Source organism: Haemorhous mexicanus, chromosome 7 (genome assembly GCF_027477595.1).
Source record: "Haemorhous mexicanus isolate bHaeMex1 chromosome 7, bHaeMex1.pri, whole genome shotgun sequence".
NCBI classification, from domain to species: domain Eukaryota; kingdom Metazoa; phylum Chordata; class Aves; order Passeriformes; family Fringillidae; genus Haemorhous; species Haemorhous mexicanus.
The window spans coordinates 26,648,051-26,662,721 of record NC_082347.1 but is presented as its reverse complement, the minus strand read 5'-3'; the positions used below and the strand labels follow the sequence as shown (position 1 = coordinate 26,662,721).

At 38.2% G+C, this 14,671-nt stretch overlaps 1 protein-coding gene across 6 annotated transcripts in view; it reads left to right on the top strand.

Moving 5' to 3' along the window:
• The window catches only part of LGI1 (leucine rich glioma inactivated 1), a 29,232-nt gene extending 14,875 nt beyond the window's left edge, over positions 1-14,357 (top strand). The window contains exons 2-9 of one of the 6 annotated variants that reach the window (XM_059851628.1): positions 2,125-2,189; positions 2,954-3,025; positions 6,786-6,857; positions 6,957-7,028; positions 11,036-11,107; positions 12,349-12,518; positions 12,933-13,097; positions 13,182-14,357. In XM_059851628.1, the coding sequence (XP_059707611.1) occupies positions 6,832-6,857; positions 6,957-7,028; positions 11,036-11,107; positions 12,349-12,518; positions 12,933-13,097; positions 13,182-13,999 (1,323 nt within the window). In that variant the 5' untranslated portion in view covers positions 2,125-2,189; positions 2,954-3,025; positions 6,786-6,831 and the 3' untranslated portion in view covers positions 14,000-14,357. Of the gene's footprint in view, positions 1-2,124; positions 2,583-2,953; positions 3,026-6,785; positions 6,858-6,956; positions 7,029-11,035; positions 11,108-12,348; positions 12,519-12,932; positions 13,098-13,181 lie in introns of those variants that run through there. The other 5 variants (XM_059851624.1, XM_059851629.1, XM_059851626.1 and 2 more) reach the window with 5 other exon arrangements.
• The last annotated feature ends 314 nt before the right edge of the window (positions 14,358-14,671 follow it).

Here is a 14,671-nt window from a genome sequence, read left to right as displayed (position 1 = left end):
GTAGCCTACTTATGCAAGTCCTACAAATCCAGCTTCCCTCTCAGTAGGTACAATTAGATCATTTCCAGAGCAAGAAGTCACCTTTATACTGGGGGATGAGAAGGCATCAACATTTGCTTAATAATGATTTCAGTGCCTTGGCTACTGTAATTCTTTTCCATTTTCTTACAGGAGGTGGATGGGCTCAGAAATAACCCAGGTTTTTGCCAGTCTTAGCTGGTGCTGTTTCAGGCAGGGACTGCTGACAGGGAAGGTTTTCTTAAGAGCAAAAACATGGGCCTGCAGTTAAATTAATAAAGATCTTTATAAAAACACAATGGAGAGAGCAAGGCAGCTAAGAAAGCATGAGCTGCCCTTTCTTCCACGGGCTCAGATGCCTGGCGGAAGTGTGCCCCTGCACAGGCAGTGCTGTCCTCTCCCAGCATGGCCTTTGAAGGTGGCCATCTGCCTCTGAAAGATTTCTGGATGTTTCTGGCTGTACCAGTCCCTCAGAGGATGCAGTCCCACCACCTGGTGTGAGCTCTGGGTGTCTCCCCTCATCCCTGGGAGATGGAACCTCAGCCACCACCCAGTCAAGGATTCAGCAGTGCTAGAGTTCTGCCTTATATCCACCGACTGAATTCCTTGCAGTTTTGCAGGCTGTTGTTCTGCCCATAGCTTGTCAAATCCTAGGTGGGTGCCTGGATTTGCACTAAGGCCTTGCTGGAATTGTTCCTGAGGAAGATAGACATGGCCTGATGTTGATCTTGTGATTTTGTGGCTTTTTGTGGCAGGAGCAATGGGCTAGAGCCGGGTGGCCATGTGAAATCAAAGGAGGGGTAACCAGAAGCCAAAAGAAATCTCCTCATCAGGAGATCAGGTGTCCCCTGGTGAGGAGACAGCATCCATGTGAAGGAGCTAATAGTGAGCCTGACTGTATTAAATGTTTGTACCACTGGGTTGACCCCAGTAGTGAGCTGTCTAATGTCAATAGTCCAATGGGGAAGCGTTACGACCTGTTAAAGTTTGCAAAACTGATCTAATAGCAATACTATATTGAACAAAAAATCATCCTGTGTGGCTTCCCAGCCATTTGGCATTTGCTAGCTGTGTCTTACCATTCTTAATAAAGTAATACTTAGGTGCTGCTAAGTTTCCTATAAAATATTTAATGTATTTTACTGTAAAGTCTTCAGGCTGAGGACTGCATCTGACAGAGCACTCATACCACACCTAGCACTCATCTGATTGCAGCCTCCAGGCAATATTGTAAAGGTTCATTATTACCACCAAGATCTATCCTTATCCTGTCACTCTTCAAAGAAGGTCCATTCTTAACTACGGGTTTAACACAGCTGGTATTTAAATGACAATTTTCTTTTTTTTCCATCTAAAAGAATCAAACCAGTTCCAAGAAAACATGTTTTTTAACTTGAACTTTAAATTAATGTTGTTCATATAGAACTGTGCTTGATCCACCTATGCCTTCATTTAACCAGCTCAGAAAACAAGCAACAAATAAGAAGCATTCTTTTCCTGAGGAAAAAAAAAAAAAAAGAAAAAAGAAAAAGGAAAAAAAAAAGAAAAAAAAAGAGCTGTATTTGGGATCCAATTTGCATGAGAAAATATTTTGTTTAGGAGTGACAGTCAAAGGCATTCTCTCATACATTGTAATATTTTCCATGTGTGGCAGCTTGTTTTTCAGTGGTGCAAATATGTGCAATAAAGGCTGAGGATAAAAATGAATCTAACAGTTTTTGCAGCAATGCTTTAGATGGTTTCATTCGATTTCATTTTCCTGTGGATACTACCATTAGTTCTGCTGCTTGCAATATGTGAAGCATAATTCTGAAAGGTTCATGAGGTTGTAGGGATCCAGTAAAAGATGACTGATTTCTCCCCCACACACATATACTCCACCCCACACCCACTCACCCACCCACCAGCAAAACATAATGCTGTACTATTTTTGGAAACAGGGAAAGGGCCTCCCTGTGAAAACAGAAAGCAGTGTATTTCTCAGTTACATCACTTTGCAATCTAATGCTGTGTTGTGCTCAGTGTTTTTGTGGTGATGCAAGTCTTTTTTTTCTTTCCTTTTTTTTTTTTTTTTTTTTTTTTTTTTTTTTTTTTTTTTCCCTTCAGCCGGTTGGATTTTCCCCATCTTACAGCACCTCGCAGGTCTCTTCTCTGAGCAGTACGTTGCCTGAGTGAGTGGAAACATACAGATCAGCTGCAGGTTTCTATCTACAAAAACAGAGTGAAAGAGAAAGAAAAGGGTTGGGAAAGCAGAGACAAATATTGACCTGGACTTAGAGAAAGACATCCAATGGCTGAATAAAGAACCCTGTTAATGTTTTGGGATATTCTTTCAACTGGCTGGAACGAGAGCGGATCAAAAGAATGGGAAATGCCAGCAGACCCTTTAGAAGAATTGCTTATTTCTTATGCCTTTTATCTGTGCTTTTGCTGACTGAAGGGAAGAAACCAGTGAAGCCAAAATGTCCTGCCTGGTGTACTTGTACCAAAGATAATGCTTTATGTGAAAATGCCAGATCTATTCCTCGCAGCGTTCCGCCTGATGTTATCTCACTGTAAGGGCTGTAAGCATTTGGTTATTTAATTTATGATTTAAAATGAACTAGGATGTGTGGTCTTCTCATTGCATACAGAAGGATGCTTGCTGCAGGGAGTACCTCCAGCATTCAGAATCATCAGCTAATGTGTTAAAATTGTGCTGCATCCTTGAATCCTGATTTTTATATCTCTTTCATCTGTCTGTCTGTGTATGTGCACACATCTCATTTTATACCTTCTTGTATAGTACATGAAACCTGTCACATTATATTTGGGGGGGGGGGAGGTAATATTTTTTACTTATATAAATAAATTTCTCTGTCATGACCAGATCAGTATTATAACCATGGATAGATAAGGCTACATTAATGTACGGTTGTTTTTTTCTTCTTTACAGATCCTTTGTGAGATCTGCTTTTACTAAAATCCCAGAAGGGAGTTTTTTGCTCACACCATCTCTGCAGCTTCTGTGAGAAATATTTATATGATACAATTTTTGTTATGAAGTGTATATGTACTCATAAATATTTCAGAAAGGGTCTTAGTATTAATTTTATAAGAAACAGCAGCAGAGGATTTATTAGATCATAAAATACATTACTTTTGAGCAATTTGAAAGATAGTGCATGTTTAATTTTTACTTAGTATTTTGCAAGGCTGTCTGTTGTCAGTACTACTTTGAATGCTTACATGCTGAAGGTTTTGGTGACAGAATGCATGTTATCTTAATTATACTTTAATTAACATTACAGTAAGGACTTAAGTATTTCAAAAACTACTCGTTTATTTTCTGCATTCCTGGGACCTGATCCCAGTGTAGAGCTCTCCATTTGCAACTCCCATCGACTGTGAGCTCAGAACCCCTCAGATCAGGCCCGTCATTGCAGTGGGACAGGTCCTGAAGTCCTTTTCCATGTAAAATTGCCATTGACTTCTGTGGAAGTTTAGTCAGTGGGAGTTTTGCCTTCATAGTACCTGGATTTGACCCTGTTTGTTATTTCACGGTCTTAAAAGTAATGACAATTTTCTTCCAATTAAAGATTGAAGTAGTTATTTCAAAATCAAATACTGTGATGAGGTATAGATGGAAAGAGAATATTTTGGGATGTTTAACTATTAGCTGCATTTCAGCACAGGATTTTTACAGTCTCACAGGCTTTCCTAGAAATGTGGGCATACGATTATATAATTGTGAGCTATACAGAGGTAGAGGGGGTGTAACCTGAACTGTTTATAGTGGATGTGCTGCCAGCCTGACACACACCCAGATTTGTCTCAGAAATCCGGCAAGGCAGACTCCCCAGTGTGATCAAAACCAAAATCGGATGTCTGTCCCAAACCGACTTCTGTGCGCTCTGGCTGTGGTCAGAGGGGTAATGCTGATGGACTGGAGCTGTCTGGCTGTTAAATTAAACTGGTGGCATACCGATAGCTGAAGCCCTGACCCTGGCTGTACTCTGCTACCTCAAGTGGAGCTGATAAGGAGTTGCAGACATACTGTACAATTTTGGATACAGGGTAAATAGGTAAATGCAGTTACTATGGAAACCTAAATGCTTTTCCATGGTGCTTTATTCCAGAGAAGCTTTTTTTCAGGTGGTCACAGATCACAAAAGGGACGCATTTCACATAATTGCTGCAATGGGCCTTTCAAAGGAGAGGGGAAAATAAAAGCAGCAGCTCTGGTGGGGCTTGTATCTGAAGAGAGTGAGTAGGACAGCATCTCTCTTGGCTACGATACACCACCTACACTTAGCAATCCCACTGCAAAGCAGGCAGATTTGGGCATGGTAGAGTAGGACAGACACAGTCATCTTATTTTGAGTTATTATAGTGCCTGGCACAGTGGGCTTGGGCAACATCTTATGGCATTTTGGTTATGATAATAATTTCCATTTCTACTTTACAGAAATGCACGTTCTGTGCTGCTGTTCATAAATGCTGCAACAAAAACTATGACCCCAGAAAAGCAGGGTTTGTTCCACTGTGGGCTTTGATGAGTGATGTGTTTTCCAGATATATTTTTAACATGGTAGTTGAGCTGCTTGCCATCCTTGGAATGTCAGGCTGCTGATCTAAGGCAAATGATTCCTTAAACACAGACCTTAGGAGCAGGATTGTATCTGTGGGGACAACACTCCAGTTTGTACGTGGGAAAGAAAAATTTTATCTTTGGCAGAAGATAGTAAGGAAAATAAGAATATGGAAAACTTACGTTAATGAAACATTTCAGGAAGTTTTAGCTTTGCATGATTATAGCTGTATTGGTAGGTTTAATTTAGCCAACAGCAAGATTTAGCAGCTTATATGTATTTCTATAATAATAGAAATACATATAGAAATAGTCTCCAGCATTACATTTTTGAAGTCCACATGTAATTGGATATCTCCAATACAGCAGTCACAGATGTCTAAATATGGTGTAATTCTGCTGCTATTATTATTTACTACTATTTTTAATGTAGTAGCACCAATGGTCTCTGGAAAAATCATGGTCTTGAGCTAAACACTACTCATAACTCCCAGTCCAGGAGAGCTTTTTTTTTTTGTGTAGTATGGATGGTATGCTCTCTGCTCTTCGTGTGACAACAAAAATACAGAGAACCTACACAGCTATGGTGAAGTGCCATCAGGAGTGTTCCCTAAATGGAGAGAAAACCTCCCAGCTCTCCTCTTCAGCACTGTTATCTCTGTGTATCAGCAACATGCTGAGGGTGCCCTTATAAACTGATGACATGAAAGCCCACAGAAAGCAGGAGGTAATCATGGCACCAGGATTTGTACCTGCTAGCACTGTACTGTTCCTGCCAAGTGATACAGTCCCTAGCTACAGCACCATACCTTCAGCCTCTATCCCCAGAAGCAGTAATTATGGTGACTGAGGACAAATTGGAGGAAAAAATACTTTGTGCATCAAACACATCTGATGTAGCCATTGGGGAGAGGTATGAGTTGGAAGGCAAATGAGCTCACCAAGTGCAAAACCTATGCTGTAAGCCTGGCAATCTCTAAAATAGCAATACTATTTAAAGAGATACCACCCTGATCTGTAAATTATTGAGTAGAGTGCAGAAAAGGAACAATTATCCAGTAAAATCATATCAGAAAAGTAAAATTAGTTGCAGGATTTAATAAATTGGTCTTCTGGTTCAAGAATTTTATTAAAATACTTGTTTTCTCTAAAACTGAAGTATTTTTTGATTTTGACAAAAAGGAAGAATTTCCTGCTTGTATTTTTTCATACATTTCACATATATAGAAATATACTGAAGGTGGAAAAAGCACAATCTGCAACAGCCAACTGAGAAAATAAATTACCTACAATTTATTCTAAATGTAAACGTCAACATAAGAGATTAACTCATTAAGTGGATTAATTAGTACTTGGAAATCTTGCATTCCTGAATGTCTGAGGATGCCATAGTATGAATCTATTTATCCCCCAGGTCAATTGATTAAAATATAGATATGCATGTAGTATTCCACTGGGATAAAGTTCATCATGCTTTATGATGTCCCACCACATTAAAAGTGTAGCAGTCCAGGGCTAGATTATAATGGACAAATGCTAACATGGCTGAGAAGCATAAATAAAGCTGGAAAAATCAATGCTAGTCCACTTCTAATGCTTACAAAATTACATAAAATTAAATGTGCTGCTGGTATTTTTACTGTTAGATACAAATGCTAAGAGTAACTCCAAGAGGTATAGTGAGGTCTTCAAAATAATTTTGACTTGAACACTCACTGTATTTAAGAGATTTTTCTTTTTTTTTTCCAGTAACTTTCAGTACCCTCGTGTTAAATACACTCAGAAGTTTAACTTAAAAGTTAAGGATTTTCCCTCCTGCCAGTGTTGCAAATTCAACATGACGTCAGGCTAACCAGCAATTTAAACCAAGACAATTTAAACCTCTGTAGTACTTGAATTTCATTGTTGTCCTAGTATATCTCCAGAGGCACTTGTACAATCCCATTGTTTTACTGGCATGATAAACCCACGTTTACATCCCACAGAAGTCAAAGGAATTTTATCAGATGGCCCCAGTAGACAATTGTTGGATCCTTCCCTTTGCACTACACTGTGGTGCAATATATCAGCCTTACAGTGCTGTAGTGCTTGCACAGAAAAAAACATGAAACCAGGCAGTGGAAATTTGGCCTTGCTGAACCATTTTCTAAAGCTGCTGATAACCTAATGGTCTTTTGTTTTGCATTTCTTTATGCAGGTTGTTTACGTCCAACACTTTTGATGTTATTAGTGATGATGCTTTCATGGGCCTTCCTCATCTAGAATATTTGTGAGTGGACAAAACTTTTCCTGGCATTATTGAATGGAGTGGGTGGGCTTCCAATTTCCAGGCACTGCTTGACCAGAATCACTTTACGACCCATTACAGGTTCATAGAGAACAACAACATTAAGTCAATTTCAAGAAATACTTTCAGAGGACTGAAATCTTTAATTCACCTGTAAGTAAAGTGATTGAATATATTTCTTTGTATATTTAATACAGTAACTAAACCACTATATTGTTTAATTTCTCATTTTCAAATATAACTGTTCATGGTTATTTAAGTGGCATTAATAGGAATTTGATCAGAATGTTAAACTTTGTGTTTCCACCAAAGACTTCCAAACTGTGGTATGTGTAGAAGGCAAAGACACAAACAGCTTCCAAGCACTACATGTTTGGCAGTAGTTCCCTGACTTTCTCTGCTTGGAGCACAGGGGATTTCCAGCTGAGCATGTAGGAGCAGGGAGGAGTATGAATTGGGAATCTTGGCACTGGATGAGGTGAGTCCCAGTTTGGGACTTGGAAAGGAGGAAGGTGGGAGCTGTGATTAGGAATGTGAGAGGCTGAGGAATGGACCCAGACCTCTTCTCAGGTACCCCAGTCTGACATGGATCCAGGAGAATATTACAGCCATTCTTGGGACAGTCCATCACTGTCTGTGCCCGTGTTCACTTAAGGCAGTAATAGTATACAGAAGAATTTGATTAAATCAAACTTGAAAATTCCCACCCAGAGCAATTTTGAATAGAAGACTTGCAACAAGATGTTTTTGTTATGGCTTACTGATCTACTTCCATTCTGCACCTACCCTCCTCTGCACCCTGTCCTCTCCTGCATGGAGCAGGAGCATCCCACAGTCAGGACCTGTCCCACACTGACACTGGGATCTGCTTACTGTTCTGTGTGTGCTGCTCAGCCCTTCCCCTGTCCCTGCCCTCGGACCTGCTGCAGCCCCTCGCTGCATGAGCTGGGAGGGGAAATTGCTCCCAGGCACTCTGGATGCCAGTGTGCTGTAGGAGCAACTCTCCCCATGCCCTCACCAGCAGGAGCATTTCTCACACTATGCTCAGAAGGTGAGACACACATTGGCAACAAATACCTGCAACATTTCACTGCAAACAGGAGTAGCTTCCTTGTCTCTGAGCTAGGAAGACAGTTTTTATACAGGCTTTTGTCTCTTACCTTACAGCAAGTTTATCTTTCAGCAATAATTTAATTTAATGAGGAGGAATTTTTAAAAAACAAAATACACACTATAAGAAAGCAGAAAAAAATACAAAAGAAGAAAAGGAAAAAAAATCAGTAGTGTGCCTGACATGAGTTTATACCCGGTTCTGAGCATCTGCATTCTGAAGCATGTCATGTGGTGTGTGTCATATACAGAGGAGGGGATGCTGACCTTTTGGCCTTAACATGATAGCCTCCAAGAGGGTTTTGAAACAGGGCCATTTAACTTTTCTTTCATATATTTTGACAGAGGAGAGAAAGCAAAGGTTCCATTTTAAACAGGTAATGCATAAATACGATAGTTGAATTGCAATTCACCACATCTTCACCACCTAGTAAATGTACCATAAAACACTTTATGCTTTCCCTTTTGGTCAGGACAAGATTCACAGCTGGCTGGAACCAAGCCTACTGTGACTACTCACGTAGATAAAGTTACTTATGGAATGGCTCTAGGTCTGAGGAAGAGGAATGACAGAGGAGAGGGAAAGAGGTACATAAAAGGGCTGTGCACATCCCATAACAATCCATATTAGAGGTACAGGCAGAATTATACTGTTAGGAAAAAAAGATAGCTGGATAAGGCTGGTAACTGGGACCCTAGCTTTATATTCACAAATGGATCCAGTACATTATTTATCATATTCATTTACTTATTTAGTAGCTGCTGCTGCCAGTGAACAAATTGCTTTTCTAAAACAGAGGAAGGCACAGTTTCTTCTCCACAGGAAGGCTACCATCTTGTCTTGCCTGTTACAGTGGTTTCTGGGGATGCTTCAGGAGTTTCACAAGAGAAAACACATAGAGAAGACAGATCCACATTTGAGGAGCAACTGCCATTTGCATGCACATTTTTGGGACATTGATGTGTGCATCATGCTGCTATTGTCCATGGAGCACTATTCACAAAGACAATGAGAAGTTTGTGGAAAATAACTGCAAAGGCACCACTAGTTTAATCTGCTTAAAGAACCACTCCCCATCTTTTGGGGAAAATTGCATCTACACATTAAGAATGATCATTTGGCACCCTGAGGCACTTTTCATTTAAGAAACAAGAGAGTACTTGTGTACATAAAATATATTAAAAAGAATCATAGTAAATGAGCATGCAAATAAGTTCTATGAAGTTAGATAAGATGAACTTTGTCCTATTTTTCTATTTACTTCCTTTTCACAATATTAATTTTGGAATTCAGCAAGCTATCCAAACATTTTTACTTCTACAATGCAATTAACTTCAATAATTACAGTGTGTCCTTATTGTAAAAGAGAGCCATCTAGAATTTATTATTGTGCAACAGGATTTATTTGCTGGTCAGAGTACATTTAAAAAGTGAAAAATTTAAAAAAGATTGCATTTTGTTTTACTAATTTACTATTTTACTGTCAGAATCTTACAGTTAGCATTAGATGGTAATTTCTATGCACAATATGTAATTTTGATTGCATTTCTCTCAGAACTGTCACCATTAGTTTACCTGCATGTTTGAGCCAACCTTTACTCTCTTATTATAATCCAAATACCACGTACAGCACCATCTAGGCAAGACAGTGTTATCTAATATGTAAGTATGCTTTTTTACAGTGGACTATAAAATGCATAATTTTCATTCAAAAATTGGCAAATGCATAAACCTTGCTTAAATTTTTCTCTCAGTCATGTACCCATGGCAGCAGCGAACCACTCCTACTTCCAAGTACACCCTCCCTTTTAGTTTGCTACATAATAACCTGTAAAAACAATATAGGTCATTCAACTTGTCTCAGCTTGCAAGTCCACACAGCTTTCTGCATGTGAGTTATCTGACTTTTAAAGAATTACTCTGGAGCATAAAATTGCACATAAGTGAAGCACATGATACATTCACATACAGTGTTACAATCAGATGTACTTTGAAAGTGGTAAAGTCAGAATGGACTAATGGAAGCATCCCATATTTATTGTTACAGATCAGACAAACACTTATTTTTAAATGAGGCAGCAGACCTAGTACATGTGGGCTTGTTTTTGTATTTAAGTATGTGCCTAAGTGTCTTTGCTAGAGAAATTGTAGTTGATAAAAGTTAAAACAGAAGAGGTTCTTACTAGCTAGAGATTCTAACTGGGATCTTTATCAAGAATGACTTCTTTCCACTTTTGTTTCTTCTCATAAGCAATAAATAATTCTGTTAATTGGAAGAGGCATAGACTATACCCTACGATGTTATTCTTTTTCTGTCGTGCCCTCTGTGACATCTGAGACCTTTGGCAGACTCACAGAGACAGGCAGACTGAAATGAAATATACTGTTTGTTCAAAGCCTGCTCACATTTCCTTGTCACTTTTACTATCCGGAATACTCACTGAATTTAAACAAGTTTTCCCGGCATTGAAAACTGGAAATTAATAACTTCTTTTGCTGGTCTAATACACATTTACACACATACATGCACATGCCAGGAAAGCAATTCACGCTGATCAGCAATTTATTGCCTATTACTGCATATTTTCAAAAACTATGAGCTAAACCTAAGCCCATCAGCCCATATTAGTAAGATTTTCCTTCCAGAAGAGGTACAAGAAAGTGGGGAAATTGCAGTGATATGAGTACCATGTATTGGGATCTCGCAGGGAAAACATCAGTAGATCCAATCATGACTAATTATTTTAAAATGTTAAATGGTGTTGGCAAAACACCAAAGGTGATAGCACTTTTTACTCTGCTAAGTGAGGTATTGTAAATGCTGCAAGACTGCTGAAGAGTGAGAAAGCAGAAGGAGGCATGACATTTTAGTGGAAGGAAAACTCACAAAGTAAATGAGCTATTCTTAAAAGCAATCTTTTAGAAATAAGTGCTGGAGAATATCAGTGTTCTTGCCTTAAGTAAAAACCCCACACAGTATACCACAATTTGCAAAAATGTGTAGTTTCATGAACAACTAGCACTAATACTGAAGTGTTTTCTTTTACAGGAGTCTTGCAAATAATAATCTCCAGTCACTTCCAAAAGACATATTTAAAGGCTTGGATTCTTTAACAAATGTGTAAGAAAACAATTAATTAATCTTTTCATTTTAATATAAGTATAAAGAGAGTATCTTAGAGGACATTCTGAGTAACCATGCAAACCAGTAGACAGTAATGGACCTTGTTACAGGGTAGAGACTACACGGTATGAGTAGGCTTGGCTTTTTTTGTCTGCTATTTTTGAGAATTTGTGATGGTTTTGAATATTCCACCAGTTATGAAGATCAGTAATATTGTTAGTAGTTATGTAATAAAACTGCATGTTCATTAAGATTTCGTGAGTAAGAAGGGAGGATCCTTAGGGATGCATGAGAGAGCAAGGCATGCAGGGAAGGTGGAAGATATTTAATGGAGTAACATTTTAATGTGCAAGCAATTCCTGGGAAAGCTAACTTTTATCAATAAAGCATGTGTCTAAGTAAGAATCCCATACTAAATCTAATTGCAACCAGATCAAAACATCAGCTTGTCTAAATATATATATATATATATATAAATATCAGTAAAAATACAAAATACAGGTAAACAGATAAATCTTATAATTGCTTAGTGAAATAGATCCTGTTTACAATATACCAAATCCTGTTCCATCTGATCTGGGATAATAAGCTCAGGAAATCCTTTGCCTGCTCCCAGTATTACAGGTAGGCTGAATCCCTAGAGCAGAGCTGCAGTAGTGAGATGTGGCCATGGGCAGCATATCTGGAGCATTGCTTGGCACGGCTGAGCGTGGCCAGGTGGTTACACAGTCTGGTCCTGGCACTGGCCTGTTCCTGTACATACGATCACAAATCTGACTGAAGACAGCTGTAAAAGCCTTAAACAGACTTCCTTTGCTTGTCTCTCCTGAAGCCCTAAATGAGTGTATCTAAAGGAGATAGTGAATACTGATTGGCTGATCATCAGGTTACATTAATTCCTATTTTTTTATCTAGAATGCTTCTACTGAGAAAGGATAATGCAAAGGAAACAGGGGTAATTAGTTTGGGAGGCTTTTGTGTACCTGTAAACTTGGGAAAATCAATAAAAATTTCTGACTGATCACCAAGTTAAGGTCTCCTTGATTACCTTAATATAATTAAATCTGTGGGGGTTCTGGTATGTAGATTTAACTATGGGTCAGGATAAATTAAGCCTGGAAGGCCTCAAGTAAGAATAAGCAAGAGGGCACATATTTAACAGAGGCCTGTTTTGTTGTTCTCAAGGAGAAATACATGAACTGACTTCTTATTTTCAATTCATGATTTATTTGTTGTAGAGATCTTAGAGGCAATGCATTTAATTGTGACTGCAAACTGAAGTGGTTAGTGGAGTGGCTGGGCAGCACCAATGCAACTGTTGAAGACATTTACTGTGAAAGCCCACCAGAATATAAGAAGCGCAAGATCAACAGCCTCTCTCCAAAAGAGTTTGATTGCATTATTACAGGTAATGTGCCTCAAATTATTTAATCTTGTTAAAGTCAAAGCTGTAGTTTTTCATTCTAGAGCCCATTTTTGCAGGAACACTGCATTCTGGATGGAATTTCTACTAAAATCAATATGAACTCTGCTGGTCTAAGTCTGACACAGGAATCATTTGGGAGTAGGGTCCTATATTTCAGTATCTACTCAAACTTTAGTATGTTACATGATGATTTGGAAAACTGGGACATAAAACAGTACCTCTTTTTATTGAGAGAGATTGAAAACCAAGTTGCAGTGCTCCTTTATCAACAGAAAAATTCGACTCGTGATGAAATACTGTAATTTGTAATAAATTGGTATCTGATAAGCAGAGGTTTTTTTCAGTACAGTAAGTAAAGTATCTCTGTAATTATCATCTGTTGTGTGCAATTTGCAGAATTTGAAGTTTATCAGTCCCTGCCATACCAATCTCTGTCAGTAGATACTTTCTCATATATGAATGATGAACACGTGGTTATTGCTCAGCCTTTTACTGGAAAATGCATCTTCCTTGAATGGGACCATGTGGAAGTGATGTTCAGGAATTACGACAACATTACAGGTAGGAACACTGCTTGACAAATAACCTTACAACAAATTCTCCAAAAAGTGATACTAACCCTGTCTCTTACTTTTCTTTTTATAGGTACTTCAACTGTTGTGTGTAAACCTATAGTTATTGAGAGTCAGCTGTATGTCATTGTCGCACAGCTGTTTGGAGGCTCCCACATATATAAAAGAGATATTTTTGCTAATAAGTTTATAAAAATTCAAGATATTGAAATCCTTAAAATCCGAAAACCCAATGACATTGAAACTTTCAGGATTGCTGAAGACTGGTATTTTGTTGTTGCAGACAGTTCAAAGGCTGGTTTCACCACGGTTTACAAGTGGAATGGGAATGGATTTTATTCCCATCAGTCTCTGCATGCCTGGTACAGAGATACTGATGTGGAGTATCTTGAGATATCTGGCAAACCACATTTAATTCTGTCAAGTAGTTCGCAAAGACCTGTAATATATCAGTGGAACAAAGGAACAAATGAATTTGTTAAGCGGTTTGATATTCAAGATATGGAAGATGCATATGCAGTGAAGCATTTCAAGGTGAAAGAGGATGTATACATTTGCTTAACAAGATTTATTGGGGACTCTAAAGTAATGAAATGGGGTGGTTCAGCATTTCTGGATTTACAAAGGATGCCATCCCGAGGGTCAATGGTATTCCAACCGCTTCAGATAAATAATTATCAATATGCCATTCTTGGAAGTGATTATTCTTTCACTCAAGTCTATTATTGGGATGCGGAAAAGGCAAAATTTGTGAAGTTTCAAGAATTAAACGTGCAGGCACCAAGATCTTTCATACATGTCTCCATCGATAAACGAGATTTTCTCTTTGCTTCAAGTTTTAAGGGAACTACATTGATTTATAAACATGTCATAGTTGACTTAAGCGCATGACACTCATAATTCTGAGATTACATCAGACTTTCTACCGTAAGCGGACAAAATGAACTAAATGCATGATGACTCTCTTATCTTACTTCCAAATGAATGCCTTTAAAAAGTTGAGATTGCTAGAACAAAGTATTACTAGTATCTTCATCTTTAATTGTCAAGTCTAGTGGTGTTGGAAGTTGCATTTTTTAACAAAAAGAAATTAAATTAACTGTTCTTTGCATCCACAATATGTAAATACATGTGCAACTGCATCTGTTGCTATAAAGAATATTAAGATGTACTTTTCCATTTATTTATTCACCTGTTTGAAACAACTGCCAAATAAAATGTTTACATTTTGTGTCTTTCACATTCCAAATATTATTTGCAGGTGATACTTTTTATTTGTGTATATATTATACACATGTAAAATAAAGCCAAGAAGGCATATTGCCCAGTGCAGTGTTGTACTGCATAGAAGATGCATGAAAGATCAGGTGGGTTTTACTAATAACAAGAAGTTCTTGATAAAAATACTGCATTGAAACACATGCCTATAAATTATCACCCGGACAATCCTTGCACTTATGTAAAATTTCACTGACTTAAACAGAACTCTAATCAGAAAAAAGAATTCAGTTATCTAGATGTGCTTGTAGGATGAAGGGTTCAGTTATACACATCTAATTGTAG